At 40.1% G+C, this 20,625-nt stretch overlaps 1 protein-coding gene across 4 annotated transcripts in view; it reads left to right on the top strand.

Annotated features, from left to right (window-relative positions):
* The first annotated feature begins 287 nt into the window (after positions 1-287).
* The window catches only part of GDA (guanine deaminase), a 166,007-nt gene continuing 145,669 nt past the window's right edge, over positions 288-20,625 (top strand). For 3 of the 4 annotated variants that reach the window (XM_079112039.1, XM_079112040.1, XM_079112041.1), the window contains exon 1: positions 288-557. In XM_079112039.1, the coding sequence (XP_078968165.1) occupies positions 435-557 (123 nt within the window). In that variant the 5' untranslated portion in view covers positions 288-434. The remainder of the gene's footprint in view (positions 558-20,625) is intronic. The other variant, XM_079112042.1, reaches the window with a different exon arrangement.

Below are 20,625 nucleotides of genomic sequence, written 5' to 3'. Positions count from 1 at the left end.
GAACTTGAGCAAGTTCAGAACCTGATGCTATAAAGTTAAAGAGAAATAAATGGCCCTAAGAGTGTAAGGGGCAGAGAAGACTGGCAGACAGAGCTGTAGGTGTGCCAATTAAAGAAAGGTAGAGGAGGTCGATTCTGATAACTCAAAGAGTTAACACATACAAAACTAACGCCGGGGTGGGGAGAAAACCACACCCCACGGGAGTGCGGAGCCAACTCGCGGGAGAAAAATCCTATTGGCATTGAGGAGGCAAGGAGCCAGCCCCTGGGCGCGGCCTGCAGGGGGCAGGCGATCGCCCGGGGAAGCGGGGGCAGGACGAGGCCGAAGCAGGTGCCCGCTCCGCAGCTGCCGGCAGCCGCAGGGAGCCCCAGCTGTGCCTCTGCCCAGTGTGCCCTCCTTGGCCCGCGGTCCCCGCGCCGTGTCCCGCCGCTGACATGTGTGCCGCCCGGATGCCTCCCCTGGCGCACATCTTCCGAGGGACTTTCGTCCACTCCACCTGGACCTGCCCCATGGAAGTGCTTCGGGATCACCTCCTCGGTGTGAGCGACAGCGGCAAAGTGAGTGGGCGCGGGGGTCTGGCCACCTGGACGCACCGGCTGACAGGTGGAGGGAAGCTGGCGCGATGCGCTGCGGACAGAGTCCCGGGTTCGCTCCGTGCGGAGCGAGCGCTCGGCTCGGGAGTTGAACTTGAGCGTTTGACTCTCGGGAATGCACAGCGAACCCAACACCCGGTTCACCTGCTGGCTAGGGAGGCTCGAGTTTCCGGAAGCCAGGAGCAATGGGGTATTCGTACCACTTCTGGTTCGACGGCCGTCCAGGCTTCACTGGAAAGGGGGAGAGCCACCTCCAGCCCCAAATCTTAAGAGATCAGCAATAAACCCTAACATGGTTTCATTCATTTTTGTATCTCTGGAGCCAGGCACAGTGCCTGGCACAGGGTAGACACATCATGAATTTGGTTTGAATTTATTGTGAAAGAATTAACAGAGGAGGGGTCATTTGGTCGGTGTTGATTTGCCCGCTTAGTACACAGAATAAGCAAAGAACTGATTTCATTCGCCGGATCTGTTCAACATAGATAATGTACTAATGATACAGACTAGGCAACTTGTAATACTAGAAAGGATAGTTCAAGAGAGATTATCCATCTACCTGTCCCGCCTCTCTCTCTCTCTCTCTCTCTCTCTCTCTCTCTCTCTCTCTCTCTCTCACACACACACACACACACACACACACACACAAACACACACCACACACACACACACACACACGGCCATTTGCATCAAAGCAAGCAGTTCCATTTTAAGGTTCAAAATGTCTTCTATGAGTATACCTTCTACGCTTCTTTTTCCAAAAATCAGAATTTCTACAAATGACATAGGTAACTTAATGTCTAATATTTATACACACAGAAGATGACTGCATTAGTAGTGGCCTGGTCAGTTTAAGTGAAGTCATTCCATGTGAGGGAGAAAAAGAAAATAAATCTGGGGAGGGTATATTTTTGAGCTATTTTCCAACTACCAGTTTGGTTAGCAAAGTATACATATTTGTGATTTGTCAGATTCAAGATACTACTCTTAACAAAAGATGTTACTGAATCAGTGACTCTCACATTTAGAGGGGTTAAACCCTATTTTCTTGTAGTGCTTTAAAAATTATTTGTGCATAACTCAGGGAGTCTGCTGTTGGGTTTCCGAGGTGACAAAACAACTCACGGTTCACTCAAATGCAGAGATTGCAGTGAACCCTGAGATTGTGCTTCCTTGCATGGAGACATGACCCTCAAGTTACAGGAAACTCATGTTGGGACAAGTCCTGAGAAGCCCAGATACAGAGACTACTGAACTATGAATGAGTGGAGGTGTTAGTCTAATCACAAAGAGCTGCTCAACTCTGAGGTTCCTTTTTAAAATTAATTTCCCATATCCAGAATTCTAAATGGTAGAATAGCAGACAAGAGAGTGGGCTTGGGGACTGGCTTTAACAATGGGGAGAAGTAAGAAAAGGAAGTAAATTACCTTTCCCAGGAATTATACAGAAAAAGAATAAAAGAGTGTCCTGAACATGCAATTAGAGTTTGAGTCAGGGAGTCTATTCCTAACTAAGAAGCATATTGAGATTGTAAATTTAGAAAACAAGCCAGTCCTCTCACAAGATAAAATTAACTAGGAATTGATTACAAAGGTGAGTGGTTTAGATTTTCCAAGGAAACTCCCTAATCAGTGAATTTGTAACTATCCTTTCCTCTTAGGTGCAAGTCAGTTTATTCCTGTTTAATACAGGGCATGTTATATATATTTCAAGTCTCAATTTCCCTCATGTTGAAAAAGGAAATGCCTCACTCCCCTTTGGGATTGTTGGGATAATTGTCCATTTCTTATTTAAAACATTTTACAGAAGACAGTGTGTTCTTTTAACAACACATATGTGAAAGAATCATGATCTTTAAGTTTTATTGTGTTCCCTAATGCCATTCTTGGGATGAATCTTTGGATGAGTCAGGAACATCAGGGCTGCTTATGAAAATGCTGATTCCTGAGCACCAGCCTCAAGAATTGAATTCCACAGGCCTGGAGTGGGACACAGGAAGTGGAATTTTAATGAGAAGCCTGAAGGATTTGGACACAGGGTGTGGGTGGATTACATTTTGAGTAACTATAGTATTTTGGTTGTGTGATGGGACCACTTTAGTGAGATCTGGGGAGCTCAGTTCTGTTTCAAAGTCAGGTCTGGGGTAACATCTCAAAGAGAAGGGACATAACCTCCTATGTCCTCTTTCTCTCTTATAGAACTCATCCCTCACTCCATGTAATCTCCTCATTTAGGCTCAGAGAATGCTAATAACTAAGTTTAATTCAATAATGAAAGCTCATACTAAATTAACTTAATTTTAACTATTCTTTAGCCAACATTTTGGTATTGGGCATTTTGAATTCAGAGTTAATTTTTTTACTTGAGCATCATGCAGCTTTTTAAAATAAAGGCTCTAAGACGTGTAATTCATTTGAAAATGTTTAATTAATCTTGAGACACAGTGTGCTCAAATATTACTGTTACCTAATTCCTTCACATTCACCAGGGTCGGGTTGACTTTTAAGATACATCAAGATGCCCTGGGACTTTTAATGCACACTTAGGAAGAAGCAAGAGTGAGGAAGAAAATCATTTTGGAGGCAATGCCTTGGTGTAGCTGTAGTAGATCCTAATGAGAAACAGAGAGCTGAGTTTTGGTTAGAGTCTACACTAGTTGTCCTGCTCTGAGACGATGGGTGAGGCACCTAATCTTTCTGAGCTTCAATTTTATCATTTGTAGAATCTGATTTCTAAAAGAATCTGATTTGCTAAATATTAAATGAATGATGAACGAAAATGCCTGGCACTTAGTGGATACTTGACACATACCAGGTTCATTCCATCCTCTTTCTTTCCTTTGCCTCTAGCAAATTCTTAGCCTCTTGCTCAGTGCAGCAATTTTTTCATTTTTCCACATGGTGGCACCTGTGTAGGCCAAGCAGCAGAGAAGGAATCCAGGATTTGGGAGGGCGCGTGAGAAGAGGGAGGCAGCTGCTGGACCTCAGCTATGTGTCCTCATGCTCATGTCATTGAGCTACTGGATGCAAAGATGCATCTGAGGAACTGTTAGTCAGCTTTTCATTGATACAACCAAATTACCTGACAAGAGTCACTGAGAGGAGGAAAAGTTTGTTTTGGCTCATGGTTCAGAGGCTTAGACCATGGTGGGCTGAGTTCATTGCTCTGGTTCTAAAATGAGGCAGCACATTATGGTGGAAGAGCTCCACTTATGGCAACCAGGAAGCAGGGGTGGGGGAAGGGGTCACAGGGAAGATGCACCCTTTCAGGGCATGCCCGCAGTGACCCACCTAGCCATGTCCCACTTGCCTATAGTTACAACTCAGTCCATTTAAAATTAGATGAACTGATTAGGTTACAACTCTTATAATTAAATCATTCACTTTTGACTCTTTCTGCATTACCACAGGAGCTTTTGGGGGACACCTCATATTCAAACCATAACAGAAACATTTGCTGCTAGGTTTGCTAGTACATTATTTTTCATACTTCTTAGTCTTTACAGTACAATTATTTCCCATTAGAGGTTAAGAAGTTGAGATTTGAAAAAATCAAGCATGTAGAGATGGGGGTGGTATAGTCAGCTTTTGAAATATAGCCCAAGGGCCATGTTCTTTTTATGATAGCAGGCTGCTTCCTTAAGGCACAACCTGTGACTTTAAAGAACTTGCCTTTTAGAAAAAGAGCTAAGATTTGTTGCTATAACAGAAGTGGGTTGATTCCTGGGCCAAACAGGGGGCTCCTCACTGGAGATTAATTGATGAACAAAGCAGGAGAACCCTGCCTTAGTGGTTTTGGTAATCTAGTGGTACATTAACAAAATCTGCTATGATCTATCTAAACTCCACCTAGTCTGGGGATGGAGGGAAGGCTTTCTCTGGTATCAAATGACATTCAAATTGTGTTCTGAAGAAGTAGAGGTTAACTAGGTAAGGCAAATAGGGTTCAAAGTAGAGAAGAACCTTCTAGGCAGAGACAATAGATTATGCAAAGGTCCTGGGTAGGCAAGAATGAAAAGTCAAGGTGTGTAGACTAAAAATTCAAGACAAGGATAACACAAGATAAGGCAGGGCAGACAGGCCGATATCATGGAGCACATGTAGAGTGCAGAAGGGATTGAACTGTGATCACAGTTTGCAGTTAGTCCAGTTCATTTTAACTTCAGGATAAAGAATGCATTGGAAGGGAGTTGAGTGCAGGAAAGGAGGTCTGACTGGAGCATGTTGCAGTAAGTAGTTCAGGTGAGATGGAATGTAGTTTAGATGAGAGAGTCAGTGTGGCCTGCCAATTCACAAAGCCCTAAGAATTCCTCTATCACTTACTACCTCTGTAAATTTGTTGCTTAGGCTTTCTACTTCCAAGTTTACACACACACACACACACACAGTTGATTAAGTATACCTCATGGGGTTTTCAAAAGGATGGAATGTACTTATAAGTGTAAAATATATAGAATGATGCCTGACATCAGCAGTTATTGTCTGCAATGGAAATGGAAAGATGTGGAAAAAATTGGTGGCTCTTTCGATCAAGTCAACTGGATTTGACAACTCGTGTACTAGTGCTAGAAGGCAAGAGCATCGAGAGTAATGTAAGTAAATGTATGTAAATAATACAAACCTGGTGTCTGTTCCTGTGTGTAAATAGTATGGTGGGGCACAAATTGACCAGTGATGGGAAAGGCTTCTTGAAGAAAGCAGCCATTGAACTGAAACTTTAAGTGAGAAGAAAAGTCAGGATTTGAACATGTAGGACAGAGTTTAAAGGCTGTGGCAAAGGCAATGGGCTAATGGTTTTCAATTTGTAATGCTGCTGGGAACTTTGCTTTCTTAAAAAGATGCTTTTCATGCCCAACTATCACAGGATCATTTTGAGAATTCTCATTTTCTAGAAAGCTGATTTCTTTGTTCAGAATGTTTATGGCAGACACAGTTGGTTACCCACTCAATAGCTATGACCTTTTCTTTCTTACCATAGTCTGAATTTGATCGGCCTGTGATCTACTTGGCACAAGGCTACATCAGAGTGTGAGCCAGCCATGGTAATCTACTCCCACTTATCACATACTTGTTTTCCCAAGTTCCCATTTCAGCAGTCTCAGAAGAGACAGCTTAGCCCACCTCCCTCCCCAGGACCAGGAGGATATTCTGAGTTCCTGAGCTTGGCAGGAAGGTGCATCTTTACCCTTCCAAACAGGAGGAAAGGATGACACAGAACCACCAGGGTTTGTGATTCAAACTGGCAGAACTTCTGGCAAAGCAAGATGGTGCAGCAGCCTTCCTTGGTAGCTAAGAGTGGTTGGTGATTGACATCCTGGCACACAGAAAATCCGATAAGAAGCTTCTGGGATGTGAGAAGAGAGCCCCTTCCTTTCTTTGGATGCTCTCACTTAAAGAAAGGATACCTGGAGTTGCTGTTGCCACCATTTGGGACCATAGGAAAAGGTCAAGAGGATCTCAGAGACACCAACCTGATGTCTTTGAGCAGTTTAATTACCTCTGGAACTGCTGAGATAATGAAGTGTTTTTATTGTCCAAACTACTGTTAGCTGGGTACTCTGTTCATTGCAGCCCAGTATACACACGTTATTATATTGTTTTTCAAAGAATCATGTTTTTCAAAAAACTGGTAGTTGCCTTCTGCTTTCCCTCTTTTTATCTTCTCCTTGTTGGCCCAAAATATCAGTATCTTTTCAGGCACCCATATCAGTCAAGCCCAGTCAATTTTCCTTTGGGACATTTGTGCGTAGTCATTCCCATGGCCCCTGCTCAGCCCTTTGTTGTCTCCTAGATAAAATCTTACAGTAACCCCCTGTTTTCTCACCCCTATCTTAATGTTTCTTCCACATTACTGACAGTTATTTTCTTGAAGCATGGGTAGTATCATCTATCTCCTCTTCTGCAGCCGTCAGGTCTCACTGTTGCCCCAAGGTCCCAAATGTCCTTGAAGTTTCTAGATATGACATTATTTGGACCCAACCTGTTTTTTCAATCCTTCCTCCTACTTCCTCTCCCTGTCTGGCAAATGGGAATAAGTTTACTATGACTGGCTCACCCCTCCATGTACCCATAAACCAAGAGATGGTCTCTGCAAAATTTTCACTGTTCCCCAATACATCATGCTCTTTTATGTCTCCATGTTGTTGGTGTCGATCTTTCAGTTTGGAATGGCCCTCCTGTTTATACCCAATCTTCTATTCTTTTATCAAAAAGAAATCTTGCTCTTTTTTTAAGCTTCAGCTCCAACGTCCCTTCCCCCCAAACCTTCTCTGACCATCATTCCTTGATTGGAATAAATTTCCTGTTCTTCTGTTCTCCCATAAACATTTTTTTTCTCTTTTTGGTACAAAGATTGAGCCCAGGAACCCATAACCACTGAGCCAATCCCCAGCCCATTTTTATTTTTTATTTTGAGACAGGGTCTTGTGAAGTTGCTGAGGCTGACCTCAAACTTGTGATCCTCTTGCCTCAGCCTCCCAAGCTGCTGGGATTATAGGCATGTGCCACTGTGCCTGGTTCCTATAAAATTTTGCAGGCATTTCAAATTAATATTTTTCTAGTGTTTAAGAACATGGTTTCTGGTGCCAGATTCTATGAATTTCAAATTTCAACTCTACCACTTACATGGACAAATTTACTAATGTATCTGAGTCTCTACACCCAAGGGTTGGTGTGTTGAAGTTGAATACCTACTGTGAGGATTTAAGAAGGTAGACAGTTAATCTGATTATCATATTTAGAGATGAGGCCTTTAGAAGGGGATTACGATTAGATATGGTCATCCAGGTGGAGCCCCATGATTAAATCCTGGTGGCTTTGGAAGAAGAGGGAGAGAAAGAAAGCAGAACACACACACACCTGTGTGTGTGTGTGTGTGTGTGTGTGTGTGTGTGTGTGTTCCCTGTCTTACCACGCAGGGTCATGCGCTGCCTCAGGACTGTGCCAATAAGAAGGCCATCATCAGAGTGGCCCTTGACCTTGGACCAGAGCCTCTTTATAATTTACTCATTCTGTGGTATTGCATTATTAAAAACAGAGAATGGATCAAGATAGGTGTGCTGCCTCTGAGCTACTTGTCTGTAATTTTGCTCGTGCTCAAGCCATTAGGGATCAACTCAAGTACCATCTCCAAAATCTTTTTATTACTTCTCTATTCTATAGTGATCTTTTTTGATATCTGTTTCACTGTCTTTTTTATAGAGTACTTATGTACCTTGCCTTATCTGTGCCTATTTTTATTCAAATTAATTATAAAAGCTCCTATTCACATGTCATAAAAAAATAGAAAATATCTGATACTTCCTAAAAGACACAAGATCTTGCAAATAGCATAGATGCTCAGTAAGTATTTATTAAATGAATGAACACTCTGAAAAATACAGCAACTGTTGCACAATTTGTCTTAATCTTTGCTAATAATAGTCCCAAAATGTATTTGTGTACCTTAGAAAATACAATATTGCATGCAATTTAATCTCATCTCAAGAATGATTTTTATTGCACAAAATATAGATGTTCACAAAGTGTTCTTTTGATTAAATTCATTCTGGTTTGAAAATGATGTTACTTTTAGAGGTTTTGTTTTATGACAAAACATAGAAATTGGAGATTACTTTTTTTTTTTTTTAGTTGCATTCTACTACTTATAAATATATTATGCTTTTAACCATTTATTCTAATACTGACTACCTGCTCATGCTACACGTTTAATATACTAAAGACCTGGGATGTCTGGTCAGGGCCTTGTTTACAAGCAGCCTGTTCCAACTGCACTGAAATATGGATTCACCATTTAAAACCAACTGCTCAGGGTAAAGGGTTGTACTTCAAAATTACCTCTCTCAGTGACTACAATGACAAGATTCAGAGAAATAAAATGGCTTTCCCAAAGAGATGCAGCTAAGAAGGAATGGAGTTGGGATTTGAGTCCAGATCTGTTGCCTCTTTGTCCATTATTATCTCTCTGGATCTGATTTAAAGACCTGAGTACTATATCATCCACATAAAGCATTTACCTTTATTTCTCAGTCCTGCCTCCTTTGTTTTTGTGCCTCTAAGTTCCAGACAGAAAATCCATTCTTCATTCTGTGACCATGTCCAAGATCTATTTCTCTGTTCCATTATTCCCCTCCTGGTTTCTTCCCATTTGAAATTGTCCTCCCTCTCTCTTGGTCTTTTCCTTCAGTGCTGTTTCCTGCTCTTGTCAATGAAGCTGTTTTTATGTCTTGGTTCCCAGCACTCATCACACTTAAGTGAAGTCTGGATGTCTTTCCAAGTCCACAGCCTTCTAGCAACCCCAGATGTCCCCCAAACGATGCAAAAATGGTGACCATGATATAATCTAATCAATGTGCATAAATCTGAGTTTATAAAACAAGTTGAGGAAGGATACATGTGCTTTACAGAAGAATGGATCTGAAGTGTTTAAATAGATGAAATGAGAGATTCAAAGGGGGCCTCAGATTCTTCTTCTTCTGTTTTTTTCTTTAAACCATTTATCTGTTGCTCTCCACTCCCTTCCTACTCCCGTCTCTAAGCCTGTGTTAGAGATCCAATGTCTGCATATGGATTTTTTCATGGAGCAAGTAAATAGCTTTCATTAAATCTTGAAAGGGTAAAAGACTTAAATAAATAAAAACTTTCTAGATGATTTAATTTTGAGTCTCAGGTACAGACTCACCTATATAACATCCCTGTTTGACTTTCAGTGATTAATCCACTAGACATGTATTGACCTACCCACTCGGGTGCTCATAATGTTGTTCCCTCCCAATCAAAATAAATCTGAGCCCTACCCATTACAATTATTGGGAGGTCCAGTAATACACATTTTGTGACCTCTCCTTTTTTCCCTTCCACCCTATAAGGATTCCTGAAGAGTTTGTAATCTAAGCATTCATTCATTCACAGATACTGATCAAGTCTCTACTAGCTCCCAGCTGCTGTTGTTCTGGGGCTATAGCTGTAAATAAGATGATGTGGCCATTGTCAGGAACCTTTTCTTCAGTTTTGAACAGGGCTCTTCCAGATGTCTGGTTCTTAAATAAAGGCAACCCCTTACCTCCAAGTCCATGATACTCACGGCTGCTCTTGTTCTTTGTGGCTATCTGGTGCTGCACTTGGATGCTGACCCCAACCATCTGTGGGCCAATACAATCCTGTCCCATCCAGACAGGACAGGGCCTTCTCCAGGGTGGCCTAGTGGTTATCCCACACCCTGTGTTCAGTTTGTTCTAGAACAACTTATATGGACCTCTGCAGTCACAGTGGTCCTAATGTTTGACTCCTTTGAGGGAGAAGATCAATGTTCTGTTCTTTCCTGGTGTGTCTAAGATGCTAAAAAAAAAAAAAAAAAAGACGAAGATGAATTCCCAATTGGTCTTGTAACTACAGTGGTAAATTTCTAGAGAGTTTCACAGTACATTTAAAATATGACTTAAAAAGTTTGATCAATCAAAATATGAGTAGCACATTTCTTACATTTTGCAATTATGCATTAAAATATTGCAACATGATTAAAAAGGAATAAAATTTTTCCACATTTTTTGTTGGTGTTTTTTAGCTGTACATAATGATGGAATTTATTGTTACATACTTGTACATGCACACAATATAACAACATAATGTGCTAATATCACTCCTCAGCACCTCTCCCCTCCCTCACCACCTCCTGCCCCTTGGTCCCTTTCCTCTACTGACCTCCCTTTGATTTCCATGAGTTCTGCCCCCACATTTCTTTAAAAAGGAATAAATTTTGTGTGCAGTTCATCCTTGTACATTGGTCTTGGCTTCTTGTTTATGATACTTGATTATAAATTCACACATGCAAGACATATTGGTGATTATATTGATTATATTGAGAACAATATGATATTGAACTTTTACTGAATGCTTGTTATGTGCTGAGCCCTGTTCTGAACACTGTGCAGTCATTATCTCAGTAGCTCTCATGAGGTGAAATAGCTTTCCTTGTTTTATAGACAAGGAAACAGAGACTCAGAGTGCTGATCTTAATTTTGCAACAAATATCCTTTTTTCCTGGTACTGAATATTGAACCCAGGGGTGTTCTATCACTTAGCTACATCCCCAGACCTTATTATTTTTTATTTTGAGACAGGTTCTCCCTAAGTTGCTGAGGAGCTTGCTAAATTGCTGAGGCTGTTCTTGAACTTGCTAGCCTCACATTCAAAGATCCAGCTTCCTGAGTTACTGGGATCATAGGCATGCACCAGTGTGCCGGCTGTGCAACAGATATCTTGGGAATTAAATGATAATAAGTTGGATGACTTTTCTCTCCAAGTCATTGTGTAACTGTTTGTTTTGGTAGTCAAACAACAGATTTACAAAGAGCTGTTGTTTTGGTCAGTTTTTGCATCGCTTTCACCAAAATACCCAACAAGAACAACAGAGTGAAGAAAAAGTTTATTTAGGACTCGTCGTTTCAGAGGTCTCAGTCCATAAACAACCAACTCCATTGCTCTGGGCCCAAGGTGAAGCAGAACTTCCTGGCAAGAGGGCCCAGCAGGGGAAAGTTGTCAGCTCATGGCAGCCAGGAAAAGAGAGGGTTGAAATGGTCACAGACCCTCAGTGACCATCTCTTCCAGTTATACTCCACCTGCCTACAGTTACCAGCCAGTTACAGCTGTCAGAATCTAATCATTGCACCTCTGAATATTCCTGCATTAATCGGAGCTTTGGGGAGACACCTCACATCCAAACCCAAACAGCTTTCCTTATTTAAATTGTTAATAGGAATTTAATACCCAAGATTAAAGATAGACTCAAAATGAAATTGACCAAATTATTTTATGTGTATATATGAATATGTCAGTGAATCCCACTATTACATATGATTGTAATGCACCAGTAAAAATAATTGACTAAAAAATAAAGATGGACTCATTTCTTCTGATGCAGATTCTAAAATTGAGCATCTCTCAAAAGACCTTGCTTCATGCACAGTTTTGATTTTAGGTCCTCCCTTCAAAAAAAAAAAAAAAAAGGAGAAAAGAAAAGAACATCATAACACAAAAACGTACCCTCTTCCTTAGTGAAAGTATTGTTGTTTAGTTGACTTTATTACACTAACTTATTAACTCAAAAGGATAAATTCCATCAATTTCAAATTGAGATCTGTTTTCCAAAGCTTTTCTGACTGTTGAAGTTGATGTCTCTGTGAAATGCTGTTTTCTTCCCACGAAGTAGCTACAGGCACATCATTACCTGAGACCATTTCACCACAAATACAGCTCATGTCTTCTCCGCCTGTCAGCGGTCGGCTCAGGTTGGCATAACCATAGGACCTGTTGCTATGGTCACAGTGCCTCTTTCTCTTCTCAGCCTTATTATTGGGTTTAAAAAATTATTTTGTCAGAAGTGCACCTTTTTCAGCAAACCCCACCTTAAAACCCATGTGTTTCAAGCTCAATTTATTGACAAGCTATTCTTTCACGGACTAGAAAAAAAAAATCTGTGAAGGCTGAAGCAATTACAAGGTATTATAATTTAAAGTGAATTCTAAGGTTATATATAGTGACACAAGAAATTTAAAATCCCAAGTTTCCCCCACAACTTAAATGGAAAGAAAAAGTCTATCAAATGACCATACATCTCTCACTCACCCACATTCGTATATATTTATATACAAACTACATTTATAGAAGGAGATAGAAAAATAAAACCTAAATAATTCTTCTTTTTGTATTGTAGGAGTAGAGAGTTAGTTTGGAAAATAATTTAAACTTTTTTGTATTGTTATTTTTTTGTTATTTAGTTTTTACAATTTAAAATTAATTTTTATTTTAAAATTTGTATTTTCTCTTAATTGTAGCAAAATACACATAACATAAAATTCACCATTTTAAAGTGTAAGATTCTCCAAGTGTGGTGGCCCTTGCCTATAATCTCAGCTACTTGGGAGGCTGAGGCAGGAGGATTGCAAAATTCAAGGTCAGCCTCTGCAACTTAGTGAGACCCTGTCTCAAAATAAAATAAAGGGCTGAGGCTGTAGCTCAGTGATAGAGTCCCCTGGGTTCAATCCCTAGTAAAGCTAAAACAGAAAAATTAAAATGTAAGCTTCAGTGTCATTTATTGTACTCATAATGTTGTCTAATTGTTACTACCATCACCACTATCTTGTTCTAGAATATGTTCATCACCCCCTCCCCCAAAAAAACTCTTTACTCTAAAGCAGTTATTCCCTATCCTTTCCTCTCACCCCACCAGTAACCACTAATCTGCTTTCCTTATAAATAGAATTACCTATTCTATTTAAAGTAAATGTACACGCACAACACATAACCTTTTGTGTTTGACTTTTTTCGCTTGGCATAATGTTTTTGTGCTTCATCCATGTTGTGGCATGTGTCAGAATTTGTCCTTTTTGTAGTTGAATACTATTCCATTGTTTGGATATACCACATTTACTTATCCATTCATCATTGATGGGCATTTGGGTTGTTTTTACACTTTTATTACTTTCTATAGTGCTGTTATGAACATTCCATGCACAGGTTTTGAAATCCAATTTATTTTAAAAGATTGTTTTATGGCCCCCTGTTGCCTAACCATATGCTAACATAAGCCTGGTTTTGCTGTTTGCCCAAACTTCCATATTGCTTTATGACTTTGTGTCTTTGTCCCTGTTTCTTCTTCATCTTCCACCTGCTGCATGAATGAATACACTTTTCAAGGATCAATTTAAGTCACTTTCTTAATGAGGTTATTGCTGACCCTGTTCCTCCTCTTCAAGTCACAGGCAGAACTGACCCCTAGCTTCTTTGTACCCCGCTTTCCACTCAGCATCTCTTTATGGCTCTTACTCAATCTCAAGAATCTCCCCAATAACCTAACCTTGAAGATAGGTCCTTCACTTTGTCACCTTTGTGTCCACAATACCAGCCCTTGGTAGGCACTCTGATGAATGTGTATTGGATAAATGATGTTTGGATTATTTTCACCACAGGTTAATCAGTTTGGAAAAGTTCACTTCATGAGCCAGCTACATGGGCGATGACTAAAAATATCTTCCAAATAACTAATTGTTTGAATAAGAACTCTGAATTTTTTAAGCCTAGAAGTTTGATAACAACATATTTCACCACTATGTATTTGGTCAAAGCAAGCTGTAACTAGTTTCATGTCCTGGTGAATGATTAAGAATCCTGGAAAAGCAGATTTTCATTAAAACTCTGAGACCTCATAAAGGTCCACAATGCCTTTAACTCAGCCTATGGAGGGATCTGGAATAATAGAGATTATAGAGGCCTGCTTATTACCTTTAGTTTTGTATTGTGGTTAAGGGTTTGCTTCTTCATCAAATGGTAATTTACTTGGAATGTTGCATGTAAATTGCTACTTACAATTTACAGTCCTGGAACATGATAGACCATCCATAAATAGAGCTCTTATTATCCATCTCCTGTTCCTCGAAGTACTTTACATAGTGCTTTTACACAAAACTAGCAGTCAATGTTTTTTTTAAATGAAAGAATGAATAGAGTAGACTGTTATGCTCTGTACAGGGTAGAGAAGCAATGGTTCATCAATACTCTCAGCTGCTTAGAGTCAATGTGCTTGGAAACCAAGAAGTAACACACTGCTCATGCTTCCCACATAGCAGGGCATGTATATATATTTTTTGTCCTATGCTGTTTCACACAAAAGTTGTTTTCCTCCCGAGTTTGAAAGAGGAAACCCACCTTCAACCCTCAGCCCCTTTCTGAAGTCTAACACACAAGTCATTCAGTGTCCTTAGTGCATGGTGGGTATTTGTATCACCTCCTGTTCCAGAAGAACCTGGACTCAATGGCCACATGGAACTCTTATGCTTGGAGCTCTGATGATAGCTGGTGAAGAGTGAGGGCTTCAGGGTGTTAGGATAAAATGCTGAGCAGAAGAGATGCATTCCCTATCTTATTTACACTCAGACTCAATAATCAAATGAGTATGGATAAGCATATGATTTCTAAAAGGAGAAAAGGTATAGAGTGCTTTGGAGATGGAAATCAGCTTATTTTGAGGAGATGCTTCACAAAAGCATCCCCAAGGAAGTGACATCTGAACTTTGAAGGCTCAATAGAAATTAATGAGGCAGAGGACGAATGGGAAGGGCCTCCAGAGTGAGGAAGAACCAGGAACTGTGTGATGAAGGATGAAGAGGCAGAAGGGGGTGCAGATAGATGAGGCCAGAGATGTAAGCAGTAGCCACACTGAGTGTTCTTGTAGGTCTTTCCCTTTACTCTGAGGGCAGTGCAAAGCCGATGAGGGTGTTAGATGCCCATTAATACTATACAGACTGGAGCAGGCATGAGTGGCTGCTGAAGGAGATGAATGAGCAGGTGATTTCAGTGGACCATGAAAGAGACAGGTAGATGGTGTTAGGAATGGATAGAAGTGGACAGATCTGTGACCCAATGAGGAGGCAAGGTCAATGGGATTATGACAAATGGATATGGTGGGAGAGTCACTTCCCCTGAGTTTTGAGCTTGTTCAACTGCACAGATGTGATGGCATTGCTGAGCTGGGGAACAGAAGAGGTCCAGCTGGGGAGGGCAGCTCCAGAGATGAGATCTGATCATACTGAGTTGAGGTCCTCTGTGACATCTGCGTGGAGATGTCAAGTGTGCATTGGCTTGCGGGTCTGGGGTTAAAGGAGGTTATCTGAGTGGGCGTTATAAAGTGTAGAATCAGGGCTGAGAAGAGAACAGGAACTAGATTAGCTCCTGTGGTTGGGCTGAGAGTTAAAGGGAACAGATAGAATGAGAAAGGCAACCCGAAATTCAGAGAAAAGACCTTCAGGCAAGACGCTTTAAAATAGAAGAAGTAGGGCAGATGTCACAGGTTACTAAGAAGCAGCAGTAGGAAGAACTCTGCAAATAGGTCCAATGAATTTAGCAACTCCCTGTCAATGTTCACCCTCGGAAGCTTATTTTAGTGGACTATTGTAGATAATAATGATAGACAATTGAGATAATAAATATGTGATATTTTCATTTATCATATGAGAAAAATAACAAAATATCTCCAACAGGAATAAAATTCAAATAAGTTACATTTGTTTTATTCCATCAAAGCCTAAGCTCTCAGAGTATTTAAAAAAAAAATTTTTGTAGTTGTAGATGGACAGAATGCCTTTATTTTATTTGTTTCTTAGTTTTATACAAATGTTTGCATTTGTAGCAATCTGGGGCATAATGCTCTAAGCATTTTCCGGTCTTCAATCACTCTGGTAAGGTGTTTGTGAATCTTTACATTTCAAGTGACTTTAGTGAACACAAACTGCTGGTTCAGAATTCACTTGGGTTCCTATTCCTTTGTGCATGCAATGTTTCTCAGTCTGCCTTATTGTATAGTGATGAGCTCTTTCCAAGTACATTGCAAAAGTTATGTAAGCATGTTGTTTTTGCCCACTTGCAAATATTTAATTTGAATGGATGCCAAAGCATTGGCAAACACATATATGCTGGATCCTAGAAATAGTCTCAGCTTTCTTAATAATCGCTTTACCACTTTATCTCAGAAATAGAATTTAGCATCTCAGTATTACTGGACATCTCAGTCTACAGTCAGTATTTTTGTTTTAAAGTACAAAATGCCAATACTGAAAATTTATTTTATTAAGATCAAACAGGTAAGGCATGATTTTTCTACAAATAGGAGATTGCTTTGAAATTAAAATAGTCAAACAGATAAAGCCAGGTAACACAATAGAAGCAGGTGTTTCTTTCATTAAAAAATGCATTTTAGTCCCAGTGAAGTCCTTCCCTAAAGGCATTGAGAAAATCCTCCCTCTCCCTTTCCACCTCCCTCCCTCCTGAGCGACTGTACAAGGAAGATTTAATCCAGCTGAAAGAAAAAACCATATCAATGACTCATATTAAGAAGGAAAACTACAGCCTTTAAATGTATGAATGGATGTTTGTGCAATCATTCTTTTTTCCCCCTTCCTCTGTCTGATAATCAAGTGGGAAGAAGAAGAAAAACAAGAAGATTTAGGCTTCATTGATGGCAATTGAAATTAGAATAAGGAAATCTATCCCTGTGATCTAAGCAGGATTGGATGCTCTGGAAATGCCAAATCATTGGTCAGATAGTGGGGCTGAGCAGACAGGAAGAGGACAAGATGTGAGAAGAAGGGTTTATGTGACACCCTTAGGCAGCAATTAAAATGTCTTCATGTCTTTACACTTCCCTATCTTTTTGTCCACACCCTTAATGCCCTTATTCTTATTTCTCCCCTATATACACTTTGCTCATCACCTCCTCCAGAAAACCAAAAGCAAAGCCAAAACAATGCCCTACTGGGTTATTTTCCTTTGTTTTTGTTTTCCAAGCTCAACCCATGGTGTGAATTTGGCCCTTGGAAACATACCACCATGTATCATTCTTGGTTTCTTAACTGCATGTAAGTTTTATTTCCTCTGCCAGAAAATAAACTCTTGAAAGGCAAGGATGATTTCTTATATATTTTCCTGAGCCCTTAGCAGTTCAATGCACGTATGATATACAAAACAATATGAGGTTCCCTCAAGTTTTGTCAATATAAATTCTACCTTTCTTTTTTCTTTCTTTCTTTTTTTAAAATTTATTTATTTTGATTCATTGTAAACTAATGGGGTACAACTTGTTTCTCTGGTTGTACATGAAGTAGAGTCATACCATTTATGTAATCATACATGCACATAGGGTAATGATATTTGTCTCAATCTGTTATTTTTCCTTCCCCCCACCCCTCCCACCCCTCTTGTTCCTCTATACAATCCATCCTTCCTCCATTCTTGCCTCCCTCCCACTCTCCATTATGTATCATCATCCGCTTATCAGAGAGATAATTTGTCCTTTGTTTTTTTGGTATTGGCTTATCTCACTTAGCATGATATTTTCCAACTTCATCCATTTGCCTGCAAATGCCATAATTTTATTCTTCTTTATAGCTGAGTAATATTCCATTGTGTATATACCACAGTTTCTTTATCCATTCATCAATTGAAGGACATCTAGGTTGGTTCCACAATCTGGCTATTGTGAATTGAGCAGCTATGAACATTGATGTGCCTCCATCACTGTAGTATGCTGATTTTGAGTCCTTTGGGTATACGCCAAGGAGTGGGATAGCTGGGTCAAATGGTGGTTCCATTCCAAGTTTTCTAAGGAATCTCCACACTGCTTTCCAGAGCAGCTGCACTAATTTGCAACCCCACCAGCAATTTATGAGTGTACCTTTTTCCCCACATCCTCGCCAACACTTATAGTTGCTTGTATAAATACTGCCTTTGTGAGTGGTCGTCCCAGAAGCACATTCTAAGCAATCCTGGTATTTCTGATGGTAGCCTCTGAATGTGATGATTTGATTGGCAAATGCCCTTTTCCCCACCAACATGCAGAGGTGTAACTTCCACCTAGAAGACAATTTATAATTTCGGGAAGTTGCGTGTTGGACTTCTGAGGGCTGCATGTTGGTGCGTTGGTCATTGTTCCTCTAGCAGCCAGTGTGCACAGCTGCCCGTCAACAAAAATACCACTGTGATTTCTTCTTCTGTCATACATGCAGTATCTCTCTAGGGGATGAAAAATAATCACTGTTTGGTGTTTTTAGAACATGTTCTGGTGTCCCTGAGGAAATTGCCAAATAAGAGAAGCTATACTCTTATCAAGGTAGTTTCTTTTATTTATTCTTATGTTTTTATTATTTTGGGGGAGTACCAGGTTTTGAACTCAGGGGCACTTGACCACCGTGCCACATCTCCAGCCCTATTTTCTATTTTTTAGAGACAGTATTTCACTGAGTTGCTTAACACCTCACTTTTGCTGCAGTTGGCTTTAAACTTTTGATCCTCCTGTCTCAGCCTCCCAAGCCACTGGGATTACAGCCATGCACCACCATGCCTGGTGTAGTTTCTTTTAATTAGTGTTGCTTCTGCCTAGACTATAACCTTCATGGAGGGAGAGAGTATAGCTTGCTCATATTGTACCCCCAGTGCTAAGCCACATCACCTGGATGATAAAATGTACTCAGCAAACATTTGTGGAATGCATGTGTAAGAAAGGGGTTATAGCTAATAAAGGTAAAACATGGTAGAATGCTACTATAGTTTAGATTTGTCCCTGAAAGGCTCATGTGGTCTTCAGCCTATGGCACTAGTGGGAAGTAGTGGAACATTTAGGAGGTTGGGCCTAGGGAAGAAAGCTAGACCCAACCTAACATGCTTTGAAGGGCATGTCAGGACCCGGCCCTCTTTTTTCTTTGTTTCATGACTGCCGTGAGGTGAGCAAGCATTTTCCACCACATGACATGCTCCTGCCATGATGTAGTGTACCACCATATGTCTAAAGCAACAGGGCCAAGAGACCATAGACTGCAACTTCTAAAACTGTGAGCCCAAATAAAACTTTTCTCTTTATAAATGGATTATTTCAGGTATTTTGTTACTGTGATGGAAAGCTGACTAAGATAAATACTTATCATGTTCCATGAACTGCTCCAAGTCTTTTTATGTTATTATTTCATTTGACTTATTAGCAAGTCCTTTGACTCATTTAGTTCTTAAAGGATCCTGTAAATGAAGTACTATTTATTTCTACTTTGCACATGAGCAAATCGAGTCACCGACAGTTTGAGTTCCTTGTTTAAAGTCATATAACTAGTAATTGGTGGAGTTAGAATTTAAATCCACACAGTATGGTTCCAAAGTTTATACTTTAAACAGTTCTGCTGTGGGAGATATTAAATGCTATATTGGTTTCTAACGTTTGGGGATATATGAAAGTCTTACATCTTTATTTGGTCATCAGCCTTTGTGTGTTTTTATTTTCTTTTGGCTTTTTGTTTTGCCAAAGCAAACTTCTAAGGAACTCTGACAATTTGTCAGTAAACTTTCTAAAGCAATATGTGACCCAAGATCACTAAATTGCTAATTCTTAATCAGTTCTCAGTAGCACCATTCATGTTGTTCCATATAGTGCTTTATTGTATTACATTTGTTTATTTGCCATGCTGGGAATGAAATGCAGGGCCCTGCACATGCTAGGCAAGTGCTCTACCTCTGAGCTACATTCCTGGTCTCATGTCAAGGTTTTAGAAGCAGGCGAGGTAGGTCCTGGGCTTTTGACAGTGGGGAAAAGTAACCAGTATTTGTGTGTGATTAGTAGTCTGTACAGGAGAAGAATTTGCACAGCCAGGAGCTGGGTTTGTTCTGAATTTCTTTTATTAGCTCTAGGAGTTGTTTATTGAGCTAAGCAGGCAATTCAATAAAAACTCACAATATGTTGATTGTGTGAAACCTAATGCCAAGTCTATTTTAGAGCCACCATAAAGAGGACATAAACAAACAAGGGGTGAGAGAGCATGTAGTTACATGGAATACTTCTTGTTGGACTCAGATTTTATTTGTTAAATCTATTCTTTTGAAAGGAAGTCACAGTCTGATTTAATTTGGCTGTTCTGAAGGCTTGCTCTGTAGATAGCCACCACCATTTCTGTGCATGTTCTTACTGATTTTTTTAAGTAGGCAATGCAATCAAACTGCAGAATAAGTTTCCTTGTGTGATTTATTTAAAGAGCTTCCCCAAATCATAGGTATGAAGTCTTGGGAGTTCTGTTTAGAAAAATCAAACCAGACCAACATTTTGCTTCTCTGCTGTCATTCAGCTCCCAATATGCAGTCAATCTGATGAGCTCATGTCAGAATTAGACATTGTAAAACATTTGGTTTTTCCAGGAGATCTGAGAATAGCTTTGTAATTAATGTAACAGAGGAAAAATTGGAACAAAGATGTTTTCCATTATACGATTGCCATGGTTTGGATCTACAGTATTCCTCAAAGACCCATGTATTGAAGGCTTGGTTCCCAGCCTGTGACACCATTGCAGTTGAGGGAACCTTAAGGAGGTGGGCCTAGTGGAGGGAAGTTAGTCATGGGGGCATGCCCTCAAAGGTGATATTGGCAGCTTGGCCCCTATTCTCTCTCTGTCTTCACTTCTCAGCCAACAGTGGTGAATGGGTTTCCTTTGCCTGGTGCTCCCCACCATGG

This window comes from Sciurus vulgaris (assembly GCF_902686455.1).
Source record: "Sciurus vulgaris genome assembly, chromosome: 15".
NCBI classification, from domain to species: domain Eukaryota; kingdom Metazoa; phylum Chordata; class Mammalia; order Rodentia; family Sciuridae; genus Sciurus; species Sciurus vulgaris.
The sequence above is the reverse complement of the archived record's forward strand: the minus strand, read 5'-3'. Positions and strand labels throughout refer to the sequence as shown.